The sequence below is a fragment of the Polypterus senegalus genome, chromosome 6, assembly GCF_016835505.1.
Source record: "Polypterus senegalus isolate Bchr_013 chromosome 6, ASM1683550v1, whole genome shotgun sequence".
Lineage (NCBI taxonomy): Eukaryota > Metazoa > Chordata > Cladistia > Polypteriformes > Polypteridae > Polypterus > Polypterus senegalus.
The window spans coordinates 95,311,177-95,337,894 of record NC_053159.1 but is presented as its reverse complement, the minus strand read 5'-3'; the positions used below and the strand labels follow the sequence as shown (position 1 = coordinate 95,337,894).

The 26,718-nt window shown below is 38.2% G+C and overlaps 1 protein-coding gene across 1 annotated transcript in view; it reads right to left on the bottom strand.

The window, feature by feature from the left end:
- Positions 1–8,677: 8,677 nt before the first annotated feature.
- The window catches only part of LOC120530645 (caspase-1-A-like), a 42,455-nt gene continuing 24,414 nt past the window's right edge, over positions 8,678–26,718 (bottom strand). The window contains exons 3-9 of the mRNA XM_039755067.1: positions 25,340–25,612; positions 23,017–23,153; positions 20,101–20,277; positions 18,075–18,309; positions 17,337–17,447; positions 13,621–13,730; positions 8,678–12,433 (exon numbers count right to left, since the gene is read on the bottom strand). Coding sequence (XP_039611001.1) covers positions 12,341–12,433; positions 13,621–13,730; positions 17,337–17,447; positions 18,075–18,309; positions 20,101–20,277; positions 23,017–23,153; positions 25,340–25,612 — 1,136 coding nt within the window. The 3' untranslated portion in view covers positions 8,678–12,340. The remainder of the gene's footprint in view (positions 12,434–13,620; positions 13,731–17,336; positions 17,448–18,074; positions 18,310–20,100; positions 20,278–23,016; positions 23,154–25,339; positions 25,613–26,718) is intronic.

Below are 26,718 nucleotides of genomic sequence, written 5' to 3'. Positions count from 1 at the left end.
AATATACACCATGTACTATTTGCACGGAGGTTTACATGTGCCTACATATACGTCTATGGGTCATGGAAGGTAAATCTACATGTTAAGGTGAAAGGAGACTTTGAATTGGCTTATGAATAAATGTTGGAATGTCCATGATTGTAACTTATAATTGACTGACATTCTGTTCAAGGTTGCTAGCTGCCTTGTACAAGATTATGCAGCTATGGTGTCCAAACGTTTAAGACCAAAAATCACATTAAGCGGGTTCAGAAAATGAATGGATCAGTGGAAACCGCACATGTAATTCACCACCTAGAGGCATTTGTTAGATCATTTTAGCCATGTTTTATAATTGTGAGTTAGCCACCTGAGTGCATTTTATTTCAGGGTGTACTTTTTCAAGCTTTCTGTGTGCTACTTTGCAAAGCTATGGTATTGTTTTTATAACAATAAGAATCAGTTTCTTTTTCTTAGTTAATTAGAAGTGTGTGGACAGGGGGATCTACCTTATGGATCCAGTGTCCTCAAATTTAATCCTGTGTTCCAAAATTGCATAGATTCCCCCATAACCCCTTGTAATGGATTGTATGCATGGACTGGCATCCTGGTTAGGATTGAACAATGACCTTTACCAAGCTGAGAGGCCAGTATAATGGAAGGAGAGGGGAAGACAATTTATTCAGGTCACTTTCTTCCCCAAAACACTAGGTGGCAGTGTCCCTGCATTATGGTACCTGTTAGGCTACCCACAGAACATGTTGGGACCTATAGTTCTATGGAACAACCTTGTTGAGTTCTGTGGGTGCTGTCAGGGGACGCTAAAGTGTTTAATGGTGCCTACTTTGTGGGGCTTCAGCTTTACCTGGAAGTGCTTCTGAGGGACACTCTCATGACACTGGCAGTACTTCCAGGTTCTGTATAAAAGAAGCAGCCTCGCTCCAGTCCAGCAAGCCAGAGTCAGGTGGAAGTGGACAAAGGTTCCATGGAGGAGTGGAGGAGAGAAAGAAAAGGAGATTGGGGAGTGTATTGTGTTTGCCTATGCCCTTGTGTACAAGGTATTCACAACATTAATCCCTTAAATTAAACTGGGGCTTATGTTTGTGCAGTTGTGTCTGGAATTTGGGATGATGCAATGCCCCCTGGCAGTCACACCTTTAACATGCAGGGTAGGTTCATTAACCAGGTAGACGCTGTGATTGTATGTACATGACTAGCCCGTAAAATAGACTGGTGCCTGCCCAGGGCTCTTCCCTGCCTTAGTCCCTAAAATACTGGGAATAACTCTGGCCTTCTGCAGTCCTGAACTGCAAGAGCGGCATTTGGGGGTGGCAAGTGGGGTGACCACCCCAGGCCCCGCGCCTAAGGAGGCCCCGTTTTTGAGGTCCACGTGTCCAGTTCAAGCGGATTTGTCAAGTTACAATATGTCTCCAGATAGGCTTTGCAGTCTGGCAATCCTATCTATAGAAAAAGACATTGCATCCAGATTAGACTATGAAGATTTCATAAACAACTTTTCCAATCAGAAGGCAAGAAAAGTAGATTTTCGTCTCTGAACCTGGAACCGGTAAGAGATTTCATGATGATACCTCTACTTTAATTTCACACTTTCTGTTGAAACGCTGAAACTCACATTTTATAGGTAGGCCATAAACATGTCCAAATATTAATGCACAAAAAAATGTATCGCTAATGATAACCAGCTGACATGACATCAACGTGAGTTATGACTGTGACATCCTGCATATCAAGACTCAGAGTATACTTTCAATTTGCGTACTTTTCTAGAAGAGGCCTTGCTAATTTTTACATGACACTGCATTACAATACAATACAATACAATTTATTTTTGTATAGCCCAAAATCACACAAGAAGTGCCGCAATGGGCTTTAACAGGCCCTGCCTCTTGACAGCACCCCATCCTTGACTCTCTAAGAAGACAAGGAAAAACTCCCAAAAAAACCCTTGTAGGGCAAAATTGGAAGAAACCTTGGGAAAGGCGGTTCAAAGAGAGACCCCTTTCCAGGTAGGTTGGCCGTGCAGTGGTGTCAAAAAGAAGGGGGTCAATACAATACAATACAATACAAAACAATACATAGAACAGAACAAATCCTCAATACAGTATAAAAACTAAAACATTTGCAAGTATGGAGCAGAATTTAACAGTAGATGATATCACATAATATGATTTGGATATGTTTAGAGTCCTGGAGACCTCAGCCATCAAGCTGCCACCCCCATTTGGCCATTGCACAGCTGAAACTGCGCTGCGCCAGCCAAAGAAGGACCCTTCTACCCCACGATTCCTGCGATCCTCCATCAGGGATGACTTTACCTTAGGCAGGCAAAACAACTTGGCAGGTGGGCCGTACTGGGAAGAGAAACAGAATTGGTGAGGGTTGGTTACAAATTATAACTATCATCTTACTTATGTTTTAGTGCTAATGACTAACAACAGAGATGCAGTCTGTGCAGTTAATCAGCAGCTCTAGTCAGGATATGCTACACTGAAGTGGTGAGTCTTCAGCTGGGATTTAAAAGCTGAGACCGAAGGGGCATCTCTTATTGTAGCAGGCAGACCATTCCACAGTTTAGGGGCCCTGTAACTAAAAGCTCGACCTCCCACTGTTATTTTATTAATTCTTGGAATCATTAGCAGACCGGCATCTTGAGAGCTTAATGTGCTCTCTGGTTTGTAAGTCATGATAAGTTCAGACAAGTATGCTGGACCTTGGCCATTTAATGCTTTAAACTTTGGAGAAACTTCATTTGATCAAAATGAAAGGTATAACTGGGTGTCATCTGCATACGAGTGAAAATTAACATTATGTTTCCTAGTGATAGATCCAAGTGGAAGCATGTAAATTGAAAACAGTAAAGGTCCCAGTATTGAGCCCTGCAGGACACCATGTAGCAAGGCTACATAACTTGACTGTCGGGTTGACCTGCTGGACTGTCCTTCACTTTATAAATGTTGGCTGGGAGGGTCTCTGTAAATAGCCCTTTAGGCACTTTTGATGATGTTCCAGTCTGGGAGGATCCCACCTGGTAAATATTCCAGTTGCCTGTTGCTGGTGTCAGGTTTCCAGAACAACTGGTAGGGGAAAGGATGTTTCGGTGGGAAACAATTTTTTTTGAAGGGGAATGGCGGATCTAAGAGGGGGAAGAAAGAAAGGAAGGAAAAGGATGAAGGCAAGGAGGCGACTATCTACGCTCTAAGAATCATCCAGAATCTTACTTTACCCAGGGACGTCTGCTATTTATGGGTGGCCACCCCGAAGAAATATTCAGGTGACGAATCCCCGAGAAGAGGCCAGGTACAGGTGTTCTCCGGGTACTCCCGTCTGGTGAGTCGGATTCCGGAGTGCGTTTCTGTGGGATAGTCAGCAGAGAAGCCATTTTGCCAGAGAACTATTGTGTTTCCTCATGCCATTCGGAAGGAACTGAACTGTAGGATTTTTCTCCTTATATGTGGACTACATGAAATCTTTCTTTTTGTTTTCTCTATGTCACTGTTTTTTTCTGAGACAAACCAGGGGTTAGAATTTGGCCGCTGGGGAGGGCGTCTGGGGAAGGGGATCACTAATGAGCACTCAGGCACTGGGCAAGTAAATGTAAACCTCAAATTTCAATATAGTTATCAGTCCCACTTTCTTTTGTGTATGAAGTTTTGTCAGTTATTTAAGGGCGTGCATAGTGGACAAGAGGGGCCGAGGAATGAATATGATAATGCTATTTTAGCCTTCAAATATTGTCCACTTCCCTTGCGGGTTGTGAAGTATAAGAATCGCGTTCCCGTATCTGCGGTTGCTACAACCATATTGAACTTCTGTGTATAATGATGGAGTACTGTCAGCACATTTCTGTACATTTTCTGTACATATTGGAATCAATTTGATAAATAAGAACTAAACCAAGAGGGCACAGTACCTGTAAGGCCAACATCATTTTCTAGCCTGTGCAGTAAAATAGAATGGTCAATGGTGTCAAATGCTGCGCTTAAGTCTAACAACATAATTACAGTGGAGTTTTCTTCATCAGAGGATATCAGAATGTCGTTTACAACCCATGTTAGTGTCGTTTCTGTACTATGACCAGTGTGGAAACCAGACTGGAATTTCTGAAATAAATTGTAATGCATAAGGTGTGAATGAAGCTGATTGGCGACTAGTTTTTCTAGTATTTTAGAGAGAAAGGGTAAATTTGAAATAGGTCTATTATTATTACGTATGTGTGGGTCTAGGTCTGACTTTTTAAGTAATGGTTTACTGACACCTTTAGTGCATCAGGTACTATGCCATGCAATAATGAACTATTGATAATTTTTAGAATATGCACTGCAAGAACATCCATTGCACTTTTTACTACATTGCATTTCGCACTGTTGTGGTATTGTCAAGAATTATGAATTTCACTTTTTTAATTTCATTATTTTGATAAAGTCCACATGTTGTCATGCAAAAATGTAGCTGTATACTATAATGAGAAAATCTGGTGTATGTTAAAATTATTTTTATTAAAACTTCCACGCAAGTTTATACAGTCCACACATACCGGTAACAGTGTTTGACATAACCGGCCCCACGTGGGGTTGGTCGGCCCTTGGCCCCTCACACCGCTAAGGCCGCCTCTGCTGAACTGGATTAAGCAGGTGTCAAAATTAGATAACATAAAATAATTACAAGTATTATTTTCTTTTATACAGTACATTAAAACTCCAAGAAATAAAATTTTACTTCAGTCTGTGCACTATTTATTTAAAATGCAAGTTTTGTAATTTTGGGTGCTACAGCATTTAACATTAACCACGCTTCACTTCACTTAGCAGTAAAGTTCTAAAGTAGAGTTGCTTGGTGAATAGCCTCCTAGAAAACCACTCATATTAATTATTATTCGTCTGTTGTCATTTATCAGTATAGTTTATACAATACTAGATTGTATGTGTTAATCTTGTGCTAAAATTTAGCTGGTTTAATTGCCACCCTAATGTTCTTCCCAAGTTGTGAGTGATGACACAGGACTAAATAACTTTTCTTATGACATATAAAACCTGTGAGAAAGAGACACAAGGTGCACCAGCTTCAGTCTGCCATGCTTTTACTACTTTGCTATTCTGTCTCTGCATATGGTAAACACAGCCATGCTGAGTGGCATCTGCTCTGTCTTTAGAACAGCATCACTTAGTTGGAGTATGGATTCATCATGGAGCAACCTCTCCAGTGTGTGCTGCAAATGTTGTACATTAACTGCTGGTGTTATTTTCTACTTTTAAAGGCTGATTACGTCCCAAATCCATTCCATTTATACTTGATTGCATTAAAGACTGTTGAATAAATTAAATTCACTGTCAAGTCCCTAGAATCATTCAATTATCTTTCTAACTTTGTGGCATTACATAGTATTCTACAAAAAGCAATTTATAGATGGAGGAACTGTTGCTATCAAAGAATGTGCCTAAACGACAATAATGTTCTTAAATGCAGTTACTGTACATTCAAACACTGCTCTCTTTGTATCAAGGGAAACCACATGGTTAAAAAATATACCATGTTGCACATTTACTACCACTTTGCATTGTTGACATCTAGCAGGATTCACTGGCAGATCCTTGGGGACAGTTGCAGTGTATTTCTGATAGTACCAAACTAGCAGTGGATCAAGACCAGACTATGTACTATGGAACTAAGTTGAGATGATCCTCCGGTCTAAGTGCTGTCTTGGTGAACAGCAGAATAAGATTAGTACATAGTTTAAAATAACTAACTAAGTTTAACTAGTCATGTTTTGGGTTTATGTTTGTCTTTAGTTTGTTCAGCTGGCCATCTGATTGTAAGTTAATGGTGGCGCACTTGTTAATTAACGGCTTGCCCTGTTTCAATTGACAATGTCCTGCTGCACTTTCCTCTTGATTTAAAGGAACAGAATTCAGTGAAGAAGTATGTTCTTGTGTAAACTCAAAAAATAATTGCAGTTGTTATGATACATTAGATGGGCTGTGTGGTGGGTGGCCGGCTTTATATTCCGGTCCTCGCCCCCAGGCCGCCAGGAGGAGCTCTCCTGACAGCGTGGACGGGCCCCGAGTTCCAGCAGGGCCTTATGGACTATGTAGTTTTTATGCACAGCCCTGCTGGATACCTTGGGGGCCACTGGGAGTCGCTGTCAGAGGGCCCGTGGACTCGTATATGCCCAATAACCCGGAAGTTCATCATAATCCCGTGACAGGAAGAGACAACGTGCTTCCGGGATGAAGATATGGACTGTTTACCCTGACCCGGAAGGAGTAAGGACTTTTGGACTGTTGGGCAGGAACACCTCCGGGTCAGGGGGTATAAAGGGACACTGGGAAAGCCCAGACACTGAGCTGAGCTGGGAGGAAGGGTGGCTAAGTGTCTGGGAGAGGAGGATTGATTAGTGTTGTTATTGAGTAGTGTAGAGTGGAAGGTGTTTGGTGCATTGTGTTAAAAGAAAAATAAAAGCGTCTGGGATTTTTACCTGTTGTTTGGAGTGGTACCTGAGGGTTCAAGAGGTGGGTCGGAACCTCTACTGCCATAGCTGTCATTATTGTAAATGTTATTTACTTCAAGCTTCTGAAGAAGTCCAGAAATTCCTATACGAAAAGCAATGATGATGAAAGGAAAATGATAGTTGAATCATATCTGGAGCATAATTGTCTCTTTGTAGCTCATGGCTGGATCTTCCATCAGGGTGATCGGGGTGTGCACCCTTGGGCTTTGACATAAGTCCAGCTGTCACCATAGTACATAAAATACCTAGGCAGAAGTGGGACGATATTCGTAAAGAATATCTCATCATAGTGCAAACTATAAAGTAGTGAAGAAAGCTCTACATTCTACATATTGTTAAAGATCTCTTATCTTATGACACTCCAAAGAAGTACAGTATAAGAAGAAGCTGGGCATCTTTCAATGTGCACTTTCCCAACCGGTGGTTGAGCAATATCTTAATTTTCGAAACTGACTCAGCATTTATTTATTTATTTTTTAATGATTACATGTATGTTAATCCACATTTTTATATTTTTTGTATTTCTTGTATTACACAATATTAATATTTTCATGCATATCCTGTCTTTTTTGTAGCATTGAGTTAAATATATTTCATTCAGTATTACGCTATACTTCAGTCCATATATGGTACAAATGTAAAATGTTTTCCACATGTTTTATGGCACATCTGTCTGATGTGAGTGGAATTCGTTTTGTAACATTCTCCACCATACTAAATATGTTTAAACCTATTCAAAAGGTAATGTAATTAGTACGCCACTTTGTTCCACTTTCCTGACTCCCAGAAGCACACTGCAACTGCACTTTGTCTTAGTCTGTTGATAATCAGCAGTTCTGAGGCACGCTACAACAACTAAACCTGAAAGTTAGCTTTCTTACTGTAAATATATACTAAAAGCAGACCAGCATGCAGGCTCATAGCAAACTGCAACTGACCCATGGGGTTTTGCCATATTATGAAGGACCCAAGATTATTTAAAAGAAACAAAATGTTTTTCAAGTCACCCAGGATCAGTTGCAGTTGCTCTTTAATGGACAGACCATACTCCCTTACAAGGAAGATAAGATAAAGCCTGTTTTTTCAGTTAGAGGGTGAAAGGTGGGCGGTAAGTCATTACAGAATGTAAACTAATTCAATTAGAAGGTGCAATAAGAAGTCAAGCAAAATGACACTTTTTATTGGCTAAATAAAAACGTTACAATATGCAAGCTTTCAAGGCAGCTCAGGCAGGCCCTTTCATCAGGCAGTTCATAATTAGAGTTAGAGAGTGAAACTGTGAAAGGTGTGTGGCAAGTCATTACAGAGTGTAAACTAAAATGACTGAGGTCACTGTAATATTAAATTAGCCCAGGCTGAATGCAAAATGTGCAAACATTTCTTGACATGGTGGGATATTATAGGATGTTGTCAGACGTGAAACCGAGGAGCACCTCGCAGGTTATAAAAAGGTAGGAACTGTAAGGAAAGGTGATGGTGCAACTTTATTTCCCTACTTGTCTCTAAAATATGGGAGGATTTCCCAGAGGACCACCAACAGCACTTTCACCCTGCTACTGGAAGATACTGTACATCTCTTCCAGACCTCACATTATATAACGAAGATAAACACCTAAATTCAGGGTTCACTTTAGGAGAAGATTCAAATAAAGCTCACCTCTTCTACAAAAAAAAGCTTTATGAAGCTGGTAATAGCACTTTTTCAGCACAAACGCCCAGTCGGGAGAGAACACTTACCTATTTTTGATTAACGTGTAGTGAACTGACTTTCATTAAGTAAAGTTTACCAAAACTGGATGCCAAATGCCTTTCTGGCTCTTTCACTTTTTCTTTCACTGTATTTAGTATTTATTAACCTTTTCAAAGGGAGTTTCATCCATTAGGCAGACTGTGCAGAAAAAATCCTCAGTGCTGTCATTTGATCCCAAAAAACAAAGTCACTTTCTTTGGTCTTTATACTTATCCTTGACTTCACCCTTACAAGTACTCTTCTGTATTAATATACTATTATTATGGATTATAATTATTGATTTAGTGAGTGATGATAGTATGTTATAGCTTTTAAATATGTGGGTTTTGTTCAGCTGAATAAATGACAAAACAATTGTGTTGTGTTTCAGGTAAGTATTCGATGCAGGGCAGCACTCACAACAATAACGTTCTGAAGACAAATGCAGTTGACAACTACTTTATTTGAACCATGATCCTCAATATAAAAGAACAGTCTGATGCAATAAAAGTAACAAAGGATACATCCAGTACCTTATATGGATATACTCTATGCCAAGGCATGGTATACAACCCTTTAATTGCCAAAATAGAACTCCTTTTTTAATAAAAGACAAAACAACCAAGAAGTTCTATCCTAAACTTTTCCCCCACTAATCAAAATAACATTTTTAACATCAGCCTTTCTGGGGGCTTTCTTATCCATTTTGGATGAGCCCCGAAACACTCTTCAGAAACCTCTGCCAGAAGTGTAAGGTTTTGCCTGGGATTACTGCTGTTTCCCTCAATTATATCTGGCTCAGCCCCAGTAGGTTCTGTCTCTGGAACATCGGCAGTAATGGGTATGGATGTTTCCCATTCCACTGCACCAGTTTCAGCTTGATCAACCAGTTCAGATTCCACCCCTGTGGCTAACAATTGCTTTACATTATGTTTTTATCACCTTGCCTTTTGCCCGTACAAGGTACAGGACATTATCCAATTTGTTTATAATTTTATCTGGCACCCAACGTTAGCCTTCTCTACCCCAATACATTCTAACTAACACTTTGTAGGGGCATACATTCTCTAGTTCCCTCTTGGTTTTCAGCATCCTTTTGTTTCTCTCTCATAATTTTGTAAAATGGTTGCTTCATTGTAAACCACAACTACGACCATGACCACAACCATGTCTATTCAGAAACATCTACACAGGGGCCTTTCCTGTTCTAGCATGTAGTGTGGTACGATAAGTAAACAAGCAAGCTCTAATGATCTTTGGCACCCTGTTTGTTTTTCAAATTCTAATTTGATTCTTTGCACCATATGTTATACCTCTCCATTGCCTTGTGGACAATAGGGTGCTGAAGTCTTGTGTCTTGCTGCATTCAGTCTAAGGAACTTGTCAAATTCAGCAGAATTGAATTATAACCTATTGTCTCATACCGTCTCGTTCAGAAGACCATAGGCAGCAAATTGTTTTCTCAAAACCTCAACCAACTAGTGGTAAAAATCTGGCCCCACCTAGAATAGGCATCCACTAACAATAAAAACATCCTTTTCCATAAAAATCCAAGTGACGTTTCTGTCGGGGTCTTTCATGCTTTTTCTAGCAGACTCCCGTTTTCTTAACAGGATCTGCATACAGCCACCATTTCCTTTATCTGTCTATCCTATCCTGGCCTCCAAATATGACTCCAGGCTATCACTTTTATTTTTACTATTCCTGAGAGTTCCACATGTAACTTCTCCAGTAGGGTACTATGTAACGATACAAGAATTAGCATTCTTAGCCCCCAATGTGCACAATTGTTCTCTACTGTGTCTGTTCTCCTCTGAAAATAAGGCTTCAATTCATCCTTACTTAGATACTCTAGCCACCCAGTCAGTGTATAGAATTTCCCCTTCTTCCACACTGAATCTCTAGCTGTCGCTTGAGCAATATCTGCTGCTGAAACTGGAAGAACATCTAACAAAGACACTTTTTATTCTAAGGTTGAATTTAGACCAGTCTCTTTTAACGGCAATCTTCTTAATGCATCAGCATTCATGTGCTCAGCTGATCTTTTAAATCAAATCTCATATTGATAAGATGCCAAAATGAATGCCCTTCTTTGTAGTCTCGCAACAGCTAAGGTAGGAATTGCTGTTTTTGGACCTAAAATTTTGACTAGGGGCTTATGATCAGTAACTAACTCATATAGGTATTTATGAAATTTTAACAGTCCGAAAATAATTGCAAGTGCCTCCTTTTCGATCTGTGAATAATTCTGCTCAGCCTTATTGAGTGTATGAGAAACATATGCAATGGGCATCTCTGTGCCGTCTACTTACTTGTATGCAATAGCAGCTCCCACATCATATGCAGGCTAAGGACATGGGTAATCTCGGATCATAATGAACCAGTGATGTTTCTGAACGAAATTGCTGTTTGGTTTTCACATAAGCTGTATACACCCAGTCTGACCCCAGCCATTTTTGTCCCTTCTGAAGTAACTCTGTCATAGGTTTAATACGTTTTGAAAGGCTGGGGATACATTTTCCATAATAATTCACTGGCGCTAGGAATGACCTCAGTTCTGATACATTCTAGGGTGTGGGGGCCCTCTCAATTTCTTTTGTATGCCTTATTCCTTCACTATCAGCTATGTGCCCTAAATACTTCACTTGACACTGAAAGAATGGTCACTTTTCTGAATTAACCTTAAACCCATATTGCTTTAGCCTGTTCAGCACAGCTTCTAGATTCTTTAAGTGCTCCTCCTGGTTGAGCTCAGTAACCAAAATATCATCCAAATAGCAGATCACTCTGCTCAAACCTTGCAAAGTGTCCATTACGTGCTGGAAAATGGCTAAGGCGTTGGTTACTCTGTAAGGTAATTTGTTCGCCTGAAATAGCCCCTATTTTGTATTAAGATTTAAATATAACCTGTTCAATGTGCTGATATGTTTGTGCTAAATTATTTTACAAAACTGTTTACCATAAGCAACTCCTGCAAACAAATCTTGAGTGTGGGAAATAGGGTAGGAATCTATATCTAGTAATGGATTAATGGTGGCCTTATAGTCCCCACGAATACATATACTCCCATCAGACCAGGATATATGCAATTGGAGCTGTCCATTCTGCATACGATACTGAGTTCAATACTTCTTGTTGTACTAAAATTTCTAACTGTTTATTCCCTGTATCTCTTATCGCATAGGGCACAGGCCTTTCCGTAAAAAATTTTGGAATAGCCTTTTCAGATACACACAGTTTGGCGTGGATACCTTTTACATACCCTATTTCTCCATCAAAAACACAACCATATATTTCCTACATAAGAAATTATATTAGTCTGTTCAAATAAGGAAACAACAAACTTCCTCATGTTGTACCTATTCGTATTCACATTTCTTCTGAATCTCTAAAACACAACTGCAGAAAAAGAATGTGTGAAAATCACACTCTTTCTCATGATATTTAAATATCACCCGGAGAAATTCAAGATATTTATATATCACTTAGAGAGGTTATTCTGTAGAATTTCCGGGTTGTCACTCTCACCCCAAATTTGTACAACACATTCATCTAGGGGAAGACACACTTTGTCCTAAAGCTAAGAAGAGGAGGACCTTAGTCTATGATTAATACATGAAACACTATAAAGCAATGTTAAAGCCTCACAACTGCTTTATGACCCTAAAATTATACATAACTACTTCACACCCACTTACTGCCATTTAGGGTCATTGAGGTCCTAAAATATTTCGTTCAGGAAATAAGCACAGCCTTGATATAATAGAAGTATCCCTTTTTTGTCCATGGCAGTCACAATGGAAAGGAAACAGTATGAATATGCAGTACATATCAGTTATCTGAAAAAATAAAACTCTTATTGTAAAAAACCCTACTATATAAAAAAATTAAAGAAAACTTGGACCAACACAACAAAATAAAGTACTATAGATCAAAAAATAATTACCCATAATCTCATGAAAATAACATTTAATGAACTATATTATTTGCATTTTAATAGCACTTTCATGCATTGTACGTTAAGGATTAAGATTTAGCAAAAAAAAATTGTAAGAAATATACAAAACTGGAATGATTGTTTTCACTAGCATATTCAAAGGTTCTCCTCAAAATCCTGGGAATAAGTAAAATTTCTTTAAGAGGGTGGTTCTCTCCTTGGTTGGCATTTGACGAGGACATTCTTGGAACCGGCTTTGAACCTACAAAACAAAAAAATAATAAATATAAAAATTATAATTAGCTTACTTATTTAACTCTGACTTTCTAATTATTTTATTTGAATATAGAATGTTTAATTTGCTAAACTGATGACAACATATGTCAGAAATATTAAATGAGTCTGGCAATTAATGATCTTTGAATAATGGCTGGTAATTTCAAACACCACAGACTCCAATACTGTACATTTTATTCCTCTCTAGTTTTTAAATGCATTCTACATTAGAAATAAAAACGTATAGAAATATAATGAATCAAACTTAAAAAAAAAAATCACTTAACTCTGAACCACAGGTTATAAGTATTACATTCATTAAAGTTCAATTAGCATTTTGCATGTGTTTTGGATTGTAACTTGTTTAAGTTAGAAAAACAGATGATAATGAAGGGCGTCAGTACTGAGGAGAGAAAGTCGGACTTCAAAGCTGATTTAAGGAATCCACCTCTGTGAAGAAATGTCAATGGAAGGAGTGACTTGTTGTAAAGAAATTAGGAGTGTCCTGATAAAGTTATTGTAAATGGTGATGTAAAATCAGTGCCTCAGAGTCCTAGCCATGGCAATTTACTTTTTCACGCTTATATTTCACTTCCATCCATTGTATATGTAGAGCCATTTTATCTTTGGTAATGCAGGACAACTTTACCCCTGTTACTAAAATAAAGAAACTGTCTGCCTGAGAGATATATTTGTTTATTAAAACTACCAGGGAAGCTGAAGAATGGATGGGTGTGAATGTGTTGGCAGCTTGCATGCCACAGGAACTTTGGCTTACATAATTTTTCATAACCCAATGATTGAAAGTGTGAAAAGATTACAACTGGGTGTGGAAGGAGTTACAATCTGTGACAGGTAAATCTATTTTGTTGTTATCTAACCTTAAACAAGTAACAGTATTGTGACTTCCCTTTTGAAAGAGTGGCACAGGGACATGCACAATGCTTATTGAAGACATATTTTTAATGGATTGGAGATTTGATTATAGGTCTCCTGTTACTTTTACATAAGGCAATCCTAGAAAGTACTGGTTATACTGTAAACCTTACTGACAAAGTTTGAACTGGGGCTTGACTTGCTTTATGGTGTTAATTTTTATACATACTTTATTTATACTTTGAACTTCAACACTAACAACAATTATCAACTATGATTTACATAATGCAAACCCACCTTTCTGAACAGTTCTTCAATGTGATCATGGCAAGCATTTTGGCGGAAAACCTCCACTGTTCTTTGGATAAGTAATGACCCTTCGTGAGGATGTCTCCATGACACTGTATCTGTAGTAGAAGCACAAGAGTAAACTTCAACTCTCCAGCTTTATAGAATACCAAAAAGCCATGAGCTCCTCAAAGTTTACAGCTAACAATCACCAAGAAATCAATGGCAAAATAACACAGGGATTCATTCTAAGGTTTTGCCATCAAATTTTGTAGTGAGACGAGAGTCAGGAAATGTAACATTCATTTTGTATAATACAGCTTTGCTGGTGGTCCTGAAATACAACTTAACAGTTCTCAGCTGCCTGCGTAAGCAGTGAAAGAAGTGCTTCCATCAAAGCCACACAAATTTACCTTCTATATCCTGAGACCCCCACTCCGCAACACCAAGAAAGAATATTATGAAAACTAAAATGAAACCATTTGTGAGGTCAGCAAAAAACTGAAGAAAAACACTAAATCCATAACATGTATACATTTATATTTGATTTGATTAGAAATGGTATAAAAACAGTATAAAAGAAAGACCTGTGTGTGTATGGAGCAGACCACTCTCCTCAAGCTCAACCATAGCAACAGGAGTTGGTGTGAATTCTACGGAAGATGTAAAATCTTACACAAGCATGACTTGCACTTGGTGAGATGGTGCATGCATGCCCCTAAGATATAGTATCGCCAGTGACTTCTTAGGAAGGCCTGAGGGGCAGCAAGCAGAGGAGGGTCCACATTTAGTTGGTTACGAGATATCCTCTGTCTGTGTACAATAATAGCAGTTCACACAAATATAATGTAGCATAAGGTGATCTGTTGCTCAGTTCTGGGTTGATTCCTGACCGAGATGGACTTTGCATGCTCTACCCATGCTTACGTGAGATTAATTTTGGGGGTTTGCTTACTCTCCCGAGTGCAGAGACATGCTTTTAGGTCGACTGTCAATATTAAACAGGCCCAATGATACTAGTATGCTTGTGTGTAAAAAGGTCCATGTGACGGACTGGTTTTGTATATTCCTTCTTCTCAAGATGCCAGGGGCCTCATGTATAACGCCGTGCGTAGAACTCGCACTATAACATGGCGTAAGCACCAAAAAATCCAGATGCAGGAATCTGTGCGTACTCCAACTTCCACGTTCTTCCGCTATATAAATCCCGATCAGCGTGAAAACTAACGCTCGTGCACGCACTTTATGTAACGCCCCAACTCCTCCCAGAATTACGCCTCTTTGAATATGCAAATCAATATAAATCACCCTCAAGCTCAGCCTTCTGTGAAAAGACAATGGTGAAAAGCACGGGGGAAAATATAACGATTTCAGCGAATACCAAGTGGAGGCAAAGGAAAAATATACTATTTGTTTAATTAAACCGTGGTATAATCAACAAAAGGAAGTTGATCGAGTGACATAGCGTGTTGGAGAAACTTGAAAGCTCAGATATCAGTCCCCATGAAAAGGCGAGTCGTAGCCTACCGTCTGAGTGTCATATGAAAGCCTTTTAGGGTACAGAGAAAAAAAAGGCACAGTGGGGAAAAAAAGCATGGAATGTCAACTTCAATCTCGAAATTTCCACTGTAATCACGTAGTTTATTTTGTCATTAAAGTAGAACATCATAAACGTCATCTTAAAATCATTTACTTAACCAGTTTCTCAAATCACATCGTAATTAAAGTAGCACGTTAAATGCTTTGTTTTGTATTTGATCTTCTATGTGATCTATGTGTGTGAATCACTACTTGCTTCTTAAACCGGCTCTCTTCCTCCGACTGTACACATAATCCATTACATTCGTGATATTACAGCTCTCTGAATAACTAAAATACTGAGATGTATACGTGATATCATTAAGAGTTAAAGCACGTTATTAAACATGGGTTTTACAGCGCAGCGATTGTGCACGACCATCGATGAAATTATTTATTGCAGCAGTTCAGGGCGGCTCTAGGTTTGTGGTGGCACTGGGCAGAAAAGAATCGGTGGCTCCTTAGCCCGCCAATGTCAGTGAGGTAGCTTATGCACGGCGGATGGCCACGTCCGTTGCAGACACTAGCCGCCTCGTGCTCATGACACAAGCATTTAACTTTTGTCGAAATTTGCCGCTGCATTTTTAGCTGTGTCGTTATTTTCTCTTTCTGTTTTATATTCAATATGTATTGGCGTGGCCGCCCATGCAGTTCTTGCTTTTCTTTCTCCAAGTAACCGATTGCCACACAATCAGCTCTGTAATAGATGTTAAGCCATCTGTAAACTTAGAGCACTGATTCTTTAAAAGTTTAAGGAACATTGAAATATCTTCATAGTACATGTTTAATTATTCTATCCTTCACGCCAGTCCCAGTGAAGAATATAGATTATTTAAATGAAGTTAAAGTTTTACCTGTATAATATAATAAACATATTTTGCTGCATTTCATCTTAAAAATGATATTGTCATCATATGTAAATACGCACTTTATAAAGTGGCTCAGGTTGTGCAATATTATAACTATAGTGCAAGTTTACAGTGAGGTAATTGTACTTATAAGTACAAACAGTTCTACAAGGAGCAGTGATTGAGTGCGTTTATAGTTCTTGGGATGAAACTTTTTCTGAACCTTGAGGTCCGTACAGGAAAGGCTTTAAAACGTTTTGCCGTGGCTGAGGTAGCATGTGCCTGATGCTGTATACCGATAATTCTCTTTCCGAACAGCTGCTGCTGTGATTCACACTCAGATACAGTGATATAAATACTCCGAGTGCTGCAGTGAGAGTAATATGGAAAAAGATGATCCGCTGTGGCAACTCCTAATGGGAGCAGCTGAAAGAAGAAGGTGCAGTGAGAGTAACAACGCTAAAGCAGTTATGGTATTTGGAATACTATGGCTATTCCCTGGACCATTATATTGTTACAAGTTAATTACAATCAGATGCGTTACAATAATAAACAATATGCGGTTAGTTTCAGTGTATTTATAAAGCCGCGTCAGGAAAATAATGAGTAACCACACAGGAACAGTAGCACTGCTTTGACGCTGGGTGTCGCCAGTCTGCAAAACCGAGCGGAGAACTTGCGTACGACAAGGTATGAGGTACCGTGGAAAAGTGCGTGGCTTTACGCCAAGTGTAGGTTTTATACATCGCGATTTGAACGTGGAAAAGTTCTTACGCAACATTTCTGTGCGTACGCACCGTTTATACATGAGGCCCCAGGACTGTAGGTTCAGTAAATGGATGGATATCTGCACAAATGTTATATCAGGAAGGTTACAGGTCACCATAAATATGAAACAGATTTCAAATAAAGAAAGACCATGCACTAGAAGAGCAATGTAGAAGAAAAAGTCATAGATCACTTAGAATTTAGTTAAGTCATCTACTAAGACGAACAATAGTATGTCACTCTACCCTCAACCATTTCAGATTGTTGCACTCTTACTAAGCAGATACATGTGACATTTTTTCCTTGTGAGACTGTGCTAGGGTAATGAAAATTGGTGAGCTATGTACTACAGCTCGCTAAAATATTTTAGAATTGCTGTATACAAAAAGATATTACAATTAGTTAAGGGTATATTTAAATCATTGATAGGTTGTCCATAGCAACAAAAACATTTGAATAAAAAAGTAATTGCTGTTTTCAACAGTTCATTAATAACTTAAATAATGTGGTGTACAATAATAGAATTCTCACCTGGAGTGCTGGAACAGAAACAAATGAAGTCTTTTTCTTTGTGAGTTTTTTTCAAGCCATCCTCACTAAGAGGTGGCAAGGAGTCACTAACCCATACAGAACCATTTTCACCTGTTCAATAAAAACAAAATTTGATGGGCCGTATAGCAATAAAAAAAGTCAAGTCAAATAGAAAAAGAATAGGAAATTATGCATGAGCTATTCACCCCATGGGTGGATCTTTAATGGCTGCAAACAGTCACAATTTTGGAGTCATGTTCCATCTGCAGAACACACACGTCCTACTATACAGTTTACTCAAACAATGCACTGAGCTGCTGATCTGTTGTTACAGATGGAAAGCAAACAGGGCTAACTACTGGCTTATTAAAAAGGTCCATAAAATAGGAAAAAAAGTTTTCCTTTACTATCTACTTTTTTATTCCACCAGGCTAATTTCTTAATTCTTTTAATATTGATTGGTAGAATCAACAACACAATGCCACAATATATTATTTTGTATGAAAAAGATTACGTTATTTAACAAAAATGCAATATCATTAAATTTGAAATATGTTAACATTTGTTAAAAGTACTCATTTTAGTAACTCATTTATCTTTAAATTTAACTAAGAAAATATATGTTGTGAAAATTACTTCTTATACAATATACCCTGTGGTTATTAAAAAAAAAGAAGTAGAAGCAATCATATTTATGTGCGTTGGTATTTTGAAACTAGACAAAGTAGCATTTCTTACTTCCTCTGCAAGCTTGGATGATGATAACCTTGGGCTTCTCCCTCAGTGCACCACAGTTTTTTGTGTTCAATATATCAAAGATTTTATCAATACAGAAAATGTCTGTATCTCCATCTTGGTAGTGCTTCCCACAAATCCCATTCCGGAGTCCATGAGACATCAAAACAACAAATGTGCTATCAGAAAGCTTATGGTCTTCATGTGATGCAAAATTCTTAAGGGCTTTCTCCACTTCCTAAACCCAAACCAATCATACTACAGTTAAACACATATACATTAGATGAAGAACAGGTACATGAATATGAAACAGCATCATTGTACTCAAAGACAAATAAGAAATATGTTGGTTTTGGTCTTGACATAGTGGCAATTGTTAACTACAAATACAATATTCAAGTGGTTGAAAATCTTGTTCCGTATTGCCTAAACCAATAAAACACAGCTTTTCTTTAGATGGTTTACAAAGTGATCTGCTTTTGTGAAAACATTTTGTGATTAAAATACTAATCACAATTACGCTAAATATGTATAACTAAAGATGAAATATAGTTACTGATATACAGTATTTATCTAATGCAGACATTTAACAAACGGACTTAAAAAAGAACATACAGTAGGCAAGCAACACCTCTGACAGCAACATACTGAAAACCCAATTATCGCCTGTTAAGGAGAAATAGGCTTGAGAAGAGAAACAAAAAACAAAAACAACTTATCATCTGAACCTGCTTGTTCACGTAGAATGGTGTGTGTGTGTAGTCAGGAAGTTTGGATACTCTATAGCCAGTCAAACCAAGGACTTTGTTAAATGGTGTGACTCAAACCACCTACACCTGAACACCAGCAAAACCAAGGAGCTGGTGGTGGATTTTAGGAGGCCCAAGCCCCTCCTTGACCTTGTGATTATCAGAGGTGATTGTGTAAAGAGGGTACAGACCTATAAATACCTGGGAGTGCAGCTAGATGATAAATTGGATTGGACTGCCAATATTGATGCTCTATGCAAGAGAGGACAGAGCCAACTATACTTCCTTAGAAGTACAATCAATAAGATGCTGTAGATGTTCTATCAGACGGTTGTGGCGAGTGCTCTCTTCTACGCGGTGGTGTGCTGGGAGGCAGCATAAAGAAGAGGGACGCCTCACGCCTGGACAAACTGGTGAGGAAGGCAGGCTCTATTGTAGGCACAGAGCTGGACAGTTTGATATCCGTGGCAGAGTGACGGGCGCTGAACAGGCTCCTGTCAATCATGGAGAATCCACTGCATCCACTGAACAGATTCATCTCCAGACAAAGGAGCAGCTTCAGCGACAGACTGCTGTCACTGTCCTGCTCCACTGACAGACTGAGGAGATCATTCCTCCCCCACACTATGCGACTCTTCAGTTCCACCACATGGGGGTTAATGTTAACACTACACAAGATTATAGACTGCTATACCTGCCTCGCACTCTCCACCTTGCATTTTTTAACTTGCACTGCGATTAACATCTCACCATGCTACCTGCATAAATAATTTGTTACATATTTATCATGAAATTGTAGCTGTAAACTGACATCTGATCGCAGTGATTACTACTGTCTCTGACTTTATGGTATAGCACTGATCATTGGACTACCATGCAGGCCAGAATTAAGGGTATAAATAGAAAGGTATTTGAATTATATTTACAATATGCTTTACTAAATCCACTCAGGACTTCAGCATCATGGTGTACATTAGACACTAAACTGTTCTAAGCCTTGTAGCAGCTCCAATGAACTGGTTCTGATGTTTTGGCTGATGCCACCAGTACTGGGTCGGACATCAGCTGAACATGCTCTCAATGTATCATTTCAGAATATAGATGGGTGTAGAAATACATACTGTATTTGACAAGGCCTGAGATTATACAAGCTAAATAAACCATCCAATGAAAATCAGCTAGGTAATGTACCCAATGTATGCAAAGAATCAACACTTCAGAATTCCTCAGTAGCCCTAGAGAAATTAGATACTTTTGATCTCTGCTCTGTAACTGGGTACCTGTGCACTAAGATTGTTGTGGATATCCACTGTGTACCCCAGTTCTTCCAGGAGCCTCTTCATTTGGCTCTGATCCTCCATCGCCCCATTCCTTTTCATTTTAGGATTGTCAAACTCAACATTGTTAATAAGCAGAGCCAGGCGCTTTCTTTCTCTTTTATCAAACACTTCATAAATCTGAAATTGATTGAGAGTGGAAAAAAGATTTTTAAGTTAAATATACCAAACATTTGGCACATGACGCAGAATCCCAAAAAACAATGTTTATCATGTTTGAATGAGGAGGAATTTAAAAATTGAAAGCAACTAAAACTAAAGGCTGGGGAACTGAATGCAGAACTGGTTATATCTAATGGCTGAAGCCAATCAAATCAACAATTTTGAAGAAAAAGCAAACTGTTTCTTTACAATCAGACAAATCAGAGAAAAATATCAGTACACTTGTTTCTGTAGATGATGGTGGGATTTGTGAACAAAGAAAGAAAAAAAAATATGTAGAAATGTAATGCTATTAAAGCCTTCAATTGATTTATTATCAAAGTGATGTTGTTTACTACTCTTTAGTTTACAACTGCCATGAAAAGTGTTATGAGTAAAATGATAGCACAGTAGTATTTCAGCTCATCATTTATTGTGATGAGATACTTATTTAAATTCTGCTTGGAAATAAATATTGTTTTACCAAGATTTTATCATACATAAGTTAAGTAGGTCTCATGAATCTGATTTCAAATGCATAAAAAACATAAAATTATGCATTCTCTACTTGTGATTTCAAGTAATAGTTATGGGACGAGGACTAATCTAATATTTTTTTTTTATCAGTATACTGCTGCTGGATTATGTGAATTTCCCCTTGGGATTAATAAAGTATCTATCTATCTATCTATCTATCTATCTATCTATCTATCTATCTATCTATCTATCTATCTATCTATCTATCAAAACGTCATATTGAGCTAAAACACTGAAAACATCTGGGACTCTAAACAAAGTGGGGAGGAAAGGGGTTCTCCTTGAAGAGCAGCTAGATGGGATCCTTCAAAGATGTTTGAAAGTGTACACTGTTAATTTTACACTCTCGTAAATCACTGCAGATCACGAGTTTAAGAATAGTTTAAGTCTGACTTTAAGAAGGAGGATCGTGGGGAAGTTGGACTACCTGTGCAACCTGAATCAGCTGCGGGTACCATCTCAGGCTGCCAGTTCTCTTCATTTTTTTGAGTAGTGTATAAAAATGAATGTCTTTTGTGTGTGTCTGTCAGGTATGTAAATTCACTCTGTTGAACTTGTCTTTGTTACGTTTTCCACAGATTCCCCATTTGCACACGAGAAGACCACAGAGTGTGTTTTGTTACAATAGTTATTTGGACAGCCCTGGCAGCAATGGGTACCCCTGCTTGTGCTTGTCTGGCATGCAAATCCACATCACATCACCTAACCTATCTCCACCAGAGTTTGCACAGATTCCCTACTTGTACAGAGGACCACTACTGTCTAGTTTCATTCTTAAATTTAACTGGTGCCCCAAAGAGAAGGAGTGATGCAGAGATTGACAGCTGGGAATTTCTCTTTTTGTTGTAAACCTTACTGCCATTTACCAGATGAGCGCATATTTCAAATTATGTGTTAAATAATAATTTAGCTCTCATTATCCTGCACTAGAATTTTTAGGATGGATTTTTATTTAATATATCATTATTTAATATATAGATAATGATTAAACAGCCACTAATATTCAGTTAATCAAATTAAGGTGCATTAATGCACTTAACTCAACATTTGCTGTATGTCTGTTGATACTTAATACAAATCCAGCTCAGATGTACTGGAAGCTGTGAAGACGGCACAGTAACAGAGAAACCCAGACATGACAAAAAACGTGTCATGCTTTCACAAAATTCCCTGTAAAAAATCTTAATGTATAAATACTGTACAGTGAAACTGAGATTCTGACTTAATTCTCTCTCTCTATTGGTTACTTCTAGACACATTAATTTGATGCTGTCATAGAGGTATTTTATGTGGTCAGAAACAAAATTTATATTTATGTTGTCTTCCTAGTTTTCTCCTTACTGCTCTTGCTCAATTAAGACCTAATTACCGTATATACTCGCTGTTAAGTTCTCCCAAGGGTAAGTCAGGTCTTGATTTTACCATATAATTTCTGGTATTTTATAATGTTGGTAAAGTTATAAGTCAAATGCGGAAAACTCACGCTATTGTTCCAAGAGATTATGATATGGTAACGCTCACCTGAGAGAATAACCACGGAGCACACTGCCATTTTTTTCGATGTATTGTGCCTACGTGACCACATGGTAATACCCAATCTATTCTGAAGTGATGTTTGTACTGTTTTGTGTTTTTTGTATCTCACACCCTCATACACTTTTATCGTAACAGCATCCCTTATCTACAATGGTTTGTTCGATCAGAAGAAAATATGAAGCTGGTTTTAAATTACAAGTCGTTGAAGTTGCGAAAGAAATTGGTAACTGTGCTGCTGCAACAAAATTTGATGTGTCTAAGAAACTGATGCGAGATTGGAGGAAGCAAGAAGATGTAAAAAAAATAAATAAATGTAAGTGTTGCATTTTTGAACGGGCATATAAGTCGGGGTCTCATTTTATGATCGAATTTTCGGGTTTCAAGACCCGACTTATACGTGAGTATACTGTATATAGTATTCTTTAATAAGATGCCAGTGCATGTATACGGATTAACATTGGCTTTTAAAAGGATAACAGATGAAGTGCAGTGTGAAAGTCAGCTGACCACAGTAAAACCTGTCCTTAAATAGCAATTTTTTTTAACATTATTTAGCATTTTAGCAATTAAAGAAATTCTTACTCAAATCATGTACTTAATCTTTAAGTAATATGTGTGGGTCTCTGTAGGCCTTTTGATGCATACCGAGTCAGCTTCCTTCTCCTGAATATTCTTGATGAATTCAGGGGTTGAGAGTTTTAACCACGTCTCTGGTCCAGCAGACTGGGTCCTCTGAGGTCCAGATGTTTCTTGCAAGTCAACTTTTGACTTTTTCACTGCAACTTCAAAAGACAAATTTAAAACACTGTCATGCTGATAATACTCCAAATTTAACATTCTATGCCCACCTAGCATTTCTCTGTCTGCTGACGTAACATCTCATGTACATAACCATCCCTCGACATAAGGCACAAAACAGTGCATACAGAATTAACTACAAGGGTTAACCATTGATTTCTTGCTTTCCTTCAACTGAATAAGATAAAAATAATTCATAAGAGATTCGACACTAAGATAAACCCTGATAATTTTTCAAAAATGTTAATTTGTGATATCTTATTACGCTTATGGAGGTAGGGAATCACTCATGGGGACTGCGGAGGAGGGACTATTGCAAGAAAAAAACATGATGCTGTAACTGTAAATAAAGAAAAGAAAATCCGATCTCTTTCATATAAACATTAACTCAGCATTTTTCACCTGCCATCAAAGCAATTTGTACCAAAACAAAGAGTTAATCACACAGAAGTGAAGACACTTTAACTGATTGACAAGAAATTCACTTCAGTTAACCCTAATCTCAATAATATTTCTGGGTGAGAAAAAGTCTTATGTTTCTTAATGCTTTGACATTTTTGTCACACATCTTCAATTACTGCCTAGTTAAAGTCACTTCTTTATGCCTTCCTGTAACTTTGTTTCAAGCAGTGTAAAGGCTAACCTATTTCAAATGACCTTTTCTATCGAATTCTGTCTGACTTTATGCAGCTGGCAGTAAGGCTGACAGAGACTTTGGGAGAGGGATATCACACTTTGTTAGGTGGGTGATTTCAATTGATTCTACTTTCAAACAGACTCCCATTTCAGATTCAGGGATTGCTCTCTTTGCTCTTCTGATAACTTTTTCTGCTAAGATACTGATAAACACAATGTTGAAATTAATTTTACATGCTACAAGCATCAATCAGTCATTCGAACTTCAAAATATTATTCACACCTTAGAAGGTTTTGGAATAATTTTACTCACTTTGGCACCAAGTATCACTTCACTACTTCCACACTAACACATTACATGTATGTGAAAACTATTATTATTATAATTGTTAATTACTTATTTGGGCAGCGCCTTTATCCAAGGTGATTTACAACATCTGAGGTACAATTGGATCACATGCAGGTGAAGTGACTTGCTTATGGCCACACGGTGTCAGCAGTAGGATTTAAACCCACAACCTCAGGGATTAAAGTTCAAAGTCCTAACCACTACACCACAACGCCTGATGAGGAACAGGGCCATAATTGAAATAAATCAACAGTGTTTCACAGATAAGCAGTTCCCAGTCACTCCTAAATTGGAGTACATTGGGGTCTATTTTAAAAAAGATAAGAGATCAGTGGTTGGCCAGGTAGAAACAACAGGCCAAAAAAGGTAAGCATGATGAATAGGACCAGGAAATTAAGCCTGTACCTAGTCAGCATAGGGCAGGTGCCAAAGACAGATGAATAACAAAGCCAAATATATCAAAACACAAAACTCTAAAATGAATAAGAACAGGAGAAAAGTCCTAACTTCCTGAATTGATTTATTCCATAGCTAAATTCACCAAGATTTGTAACAGCATTCAAAAACTTGAAGAACAGGAGTAGCGTGTGACCACTTTTGATAGTGTATGCCCAGTGCCACCCATCAGAACGTCTGATTGTCAGATGGTAAAAAGGCACTGTAATAATAATAAGAAGAAGAATATGCAGTCATTAGAAAATATACAAAATGGTAGCAGCCATCGTTCAAAACAATACAAAAATGGCTGTGCTAACATGTCATAAAATAGGCAAAAATGCAAAAATGAAATGATATGTGGAAAATCTGTGCAGAAATACAATTTGCATACTCCAAAGCCCCCACATGATGACAGCTATGGCTTGATAAGGTATGTTGGCCCGATTGGCCTGTTCTTGTCAAAACTTTTCATGTACTGTATTTATATGCTTTCAGTGTACTCTGCTCTAAATGAACTGAGTGGCTGTAGTATGTTAACTGAATGGTACTTATTAAACTATGCTGACCATTGTCACTAATACTAAAAGAAGAGGTATATCATCTTTTACAAAACTTTAGCTAATCCTTTTTCTGTTTTTGGAATATGAGTAGTCACTAAAAGCTTTAAAATCTGCTATTATCTATTAGTATGTGCAGATAGAAACTATTTTCCCATCTGATTAAAAAAGAACACCAGGCAGCACTCACTTGACTGGACCTCCAACCCCATAGAGGTGTACAAGTTGTGATCCCGACTCAAAATCTTTTCCAAGAACTTCTCGCTGGCAGAGTTACCCTTCTTTCTCACCATGTCTATCAGCGAACGAGCCCGGTCCCTGGTGAGTCTGTTGTTCTCAATCACCTCCTCTTTCTCCCCCTCACTCAGGACTTTCAGGTCCAGCATGTCATCCACAATGTCTTTAATTAGAGAGACATTGGCACCTTCTATGAACATTATTCTTATGTCCATCAGCTTCTGGGCTGCAAAAGTAAAAACAAAGCATGAATTAAGAAACCAATAAAACATGAATCATGTACACGAGTGCTGTCTAGGGTTTATATCTACCTTGCGCCTGAGTCTACATGCTTTCTTCTTGTGCACTACTCTGATTATTTTATTGAAAGTACACGTCTTATGCATGTTGTGTGCATCCGACTAAATAACTGACATATGGATTATGTGACACAAGTAATTTAATTGTTCCTCATGGATGTTTTATACTGCTTAGTTTGCTTCAGTGCTGGGCTCTGATGGCTCCCATTAAAGAGTGTTGTATCATAAACGTAATCTCTGCTAACCACGAAGACACAAGACTTAAATCTTTGTTTGCCATCTCTACAAGCAACATGAGGCATTTTAATAGATAAAAATAAATCATTGTTAGATATAGTATTCCTTTAAGGGAAACAAAATATGTTTATTTAATGCAGTTATTTGCTAGCTGTGTATCTAGTAGGCTCTGAACACTTTCAATACAGCATAAGAGAACATTCTGAAAATGCTTCAATCAGTTCAGAGTTGTGGCAGCCAGAGCCTAGTATCAGGTACAAGGCATTAAGTAACCCTAGACAGGACTCCAGTCAGTTGCATTGTCCTCTCACTCATTCACACACACACACACACATATACACACACAGGTCCAAAGGTCTTCAGGATGAGAGAGGACAACTGAAGTACTTGACATAAAATCCACATCACCACAGGGAGAACATGCCGACTGTACACAGAAAACAACTGGGCACACAGTCCATGAGGAAGCAGTGCAGACCATTGCACATTTTTTATTTACATTTAATCATTTATCTTGGATTTATTAAACCATTACCAATTTTTTAGTCAGAATAAAAACACACATGGCTTTTGATAAATCTATAAAACAAGTGACTTAAGGAAAAGGGGCAGGACATCCTCACTGTGCAAGTGTGCACTCACCCTGCTTACATGTGTCTCACTTACTCTGCACTCTCTTGTCTTTGTCAAATGTTCTTACCTTCAACTGGACTGATAAAGCTAGTTGCTAACCCATATCCAGTGGCGTCATTGGTATGAAAATCCTAGTGGGGCCGTACCAGAATTTAATATTTAT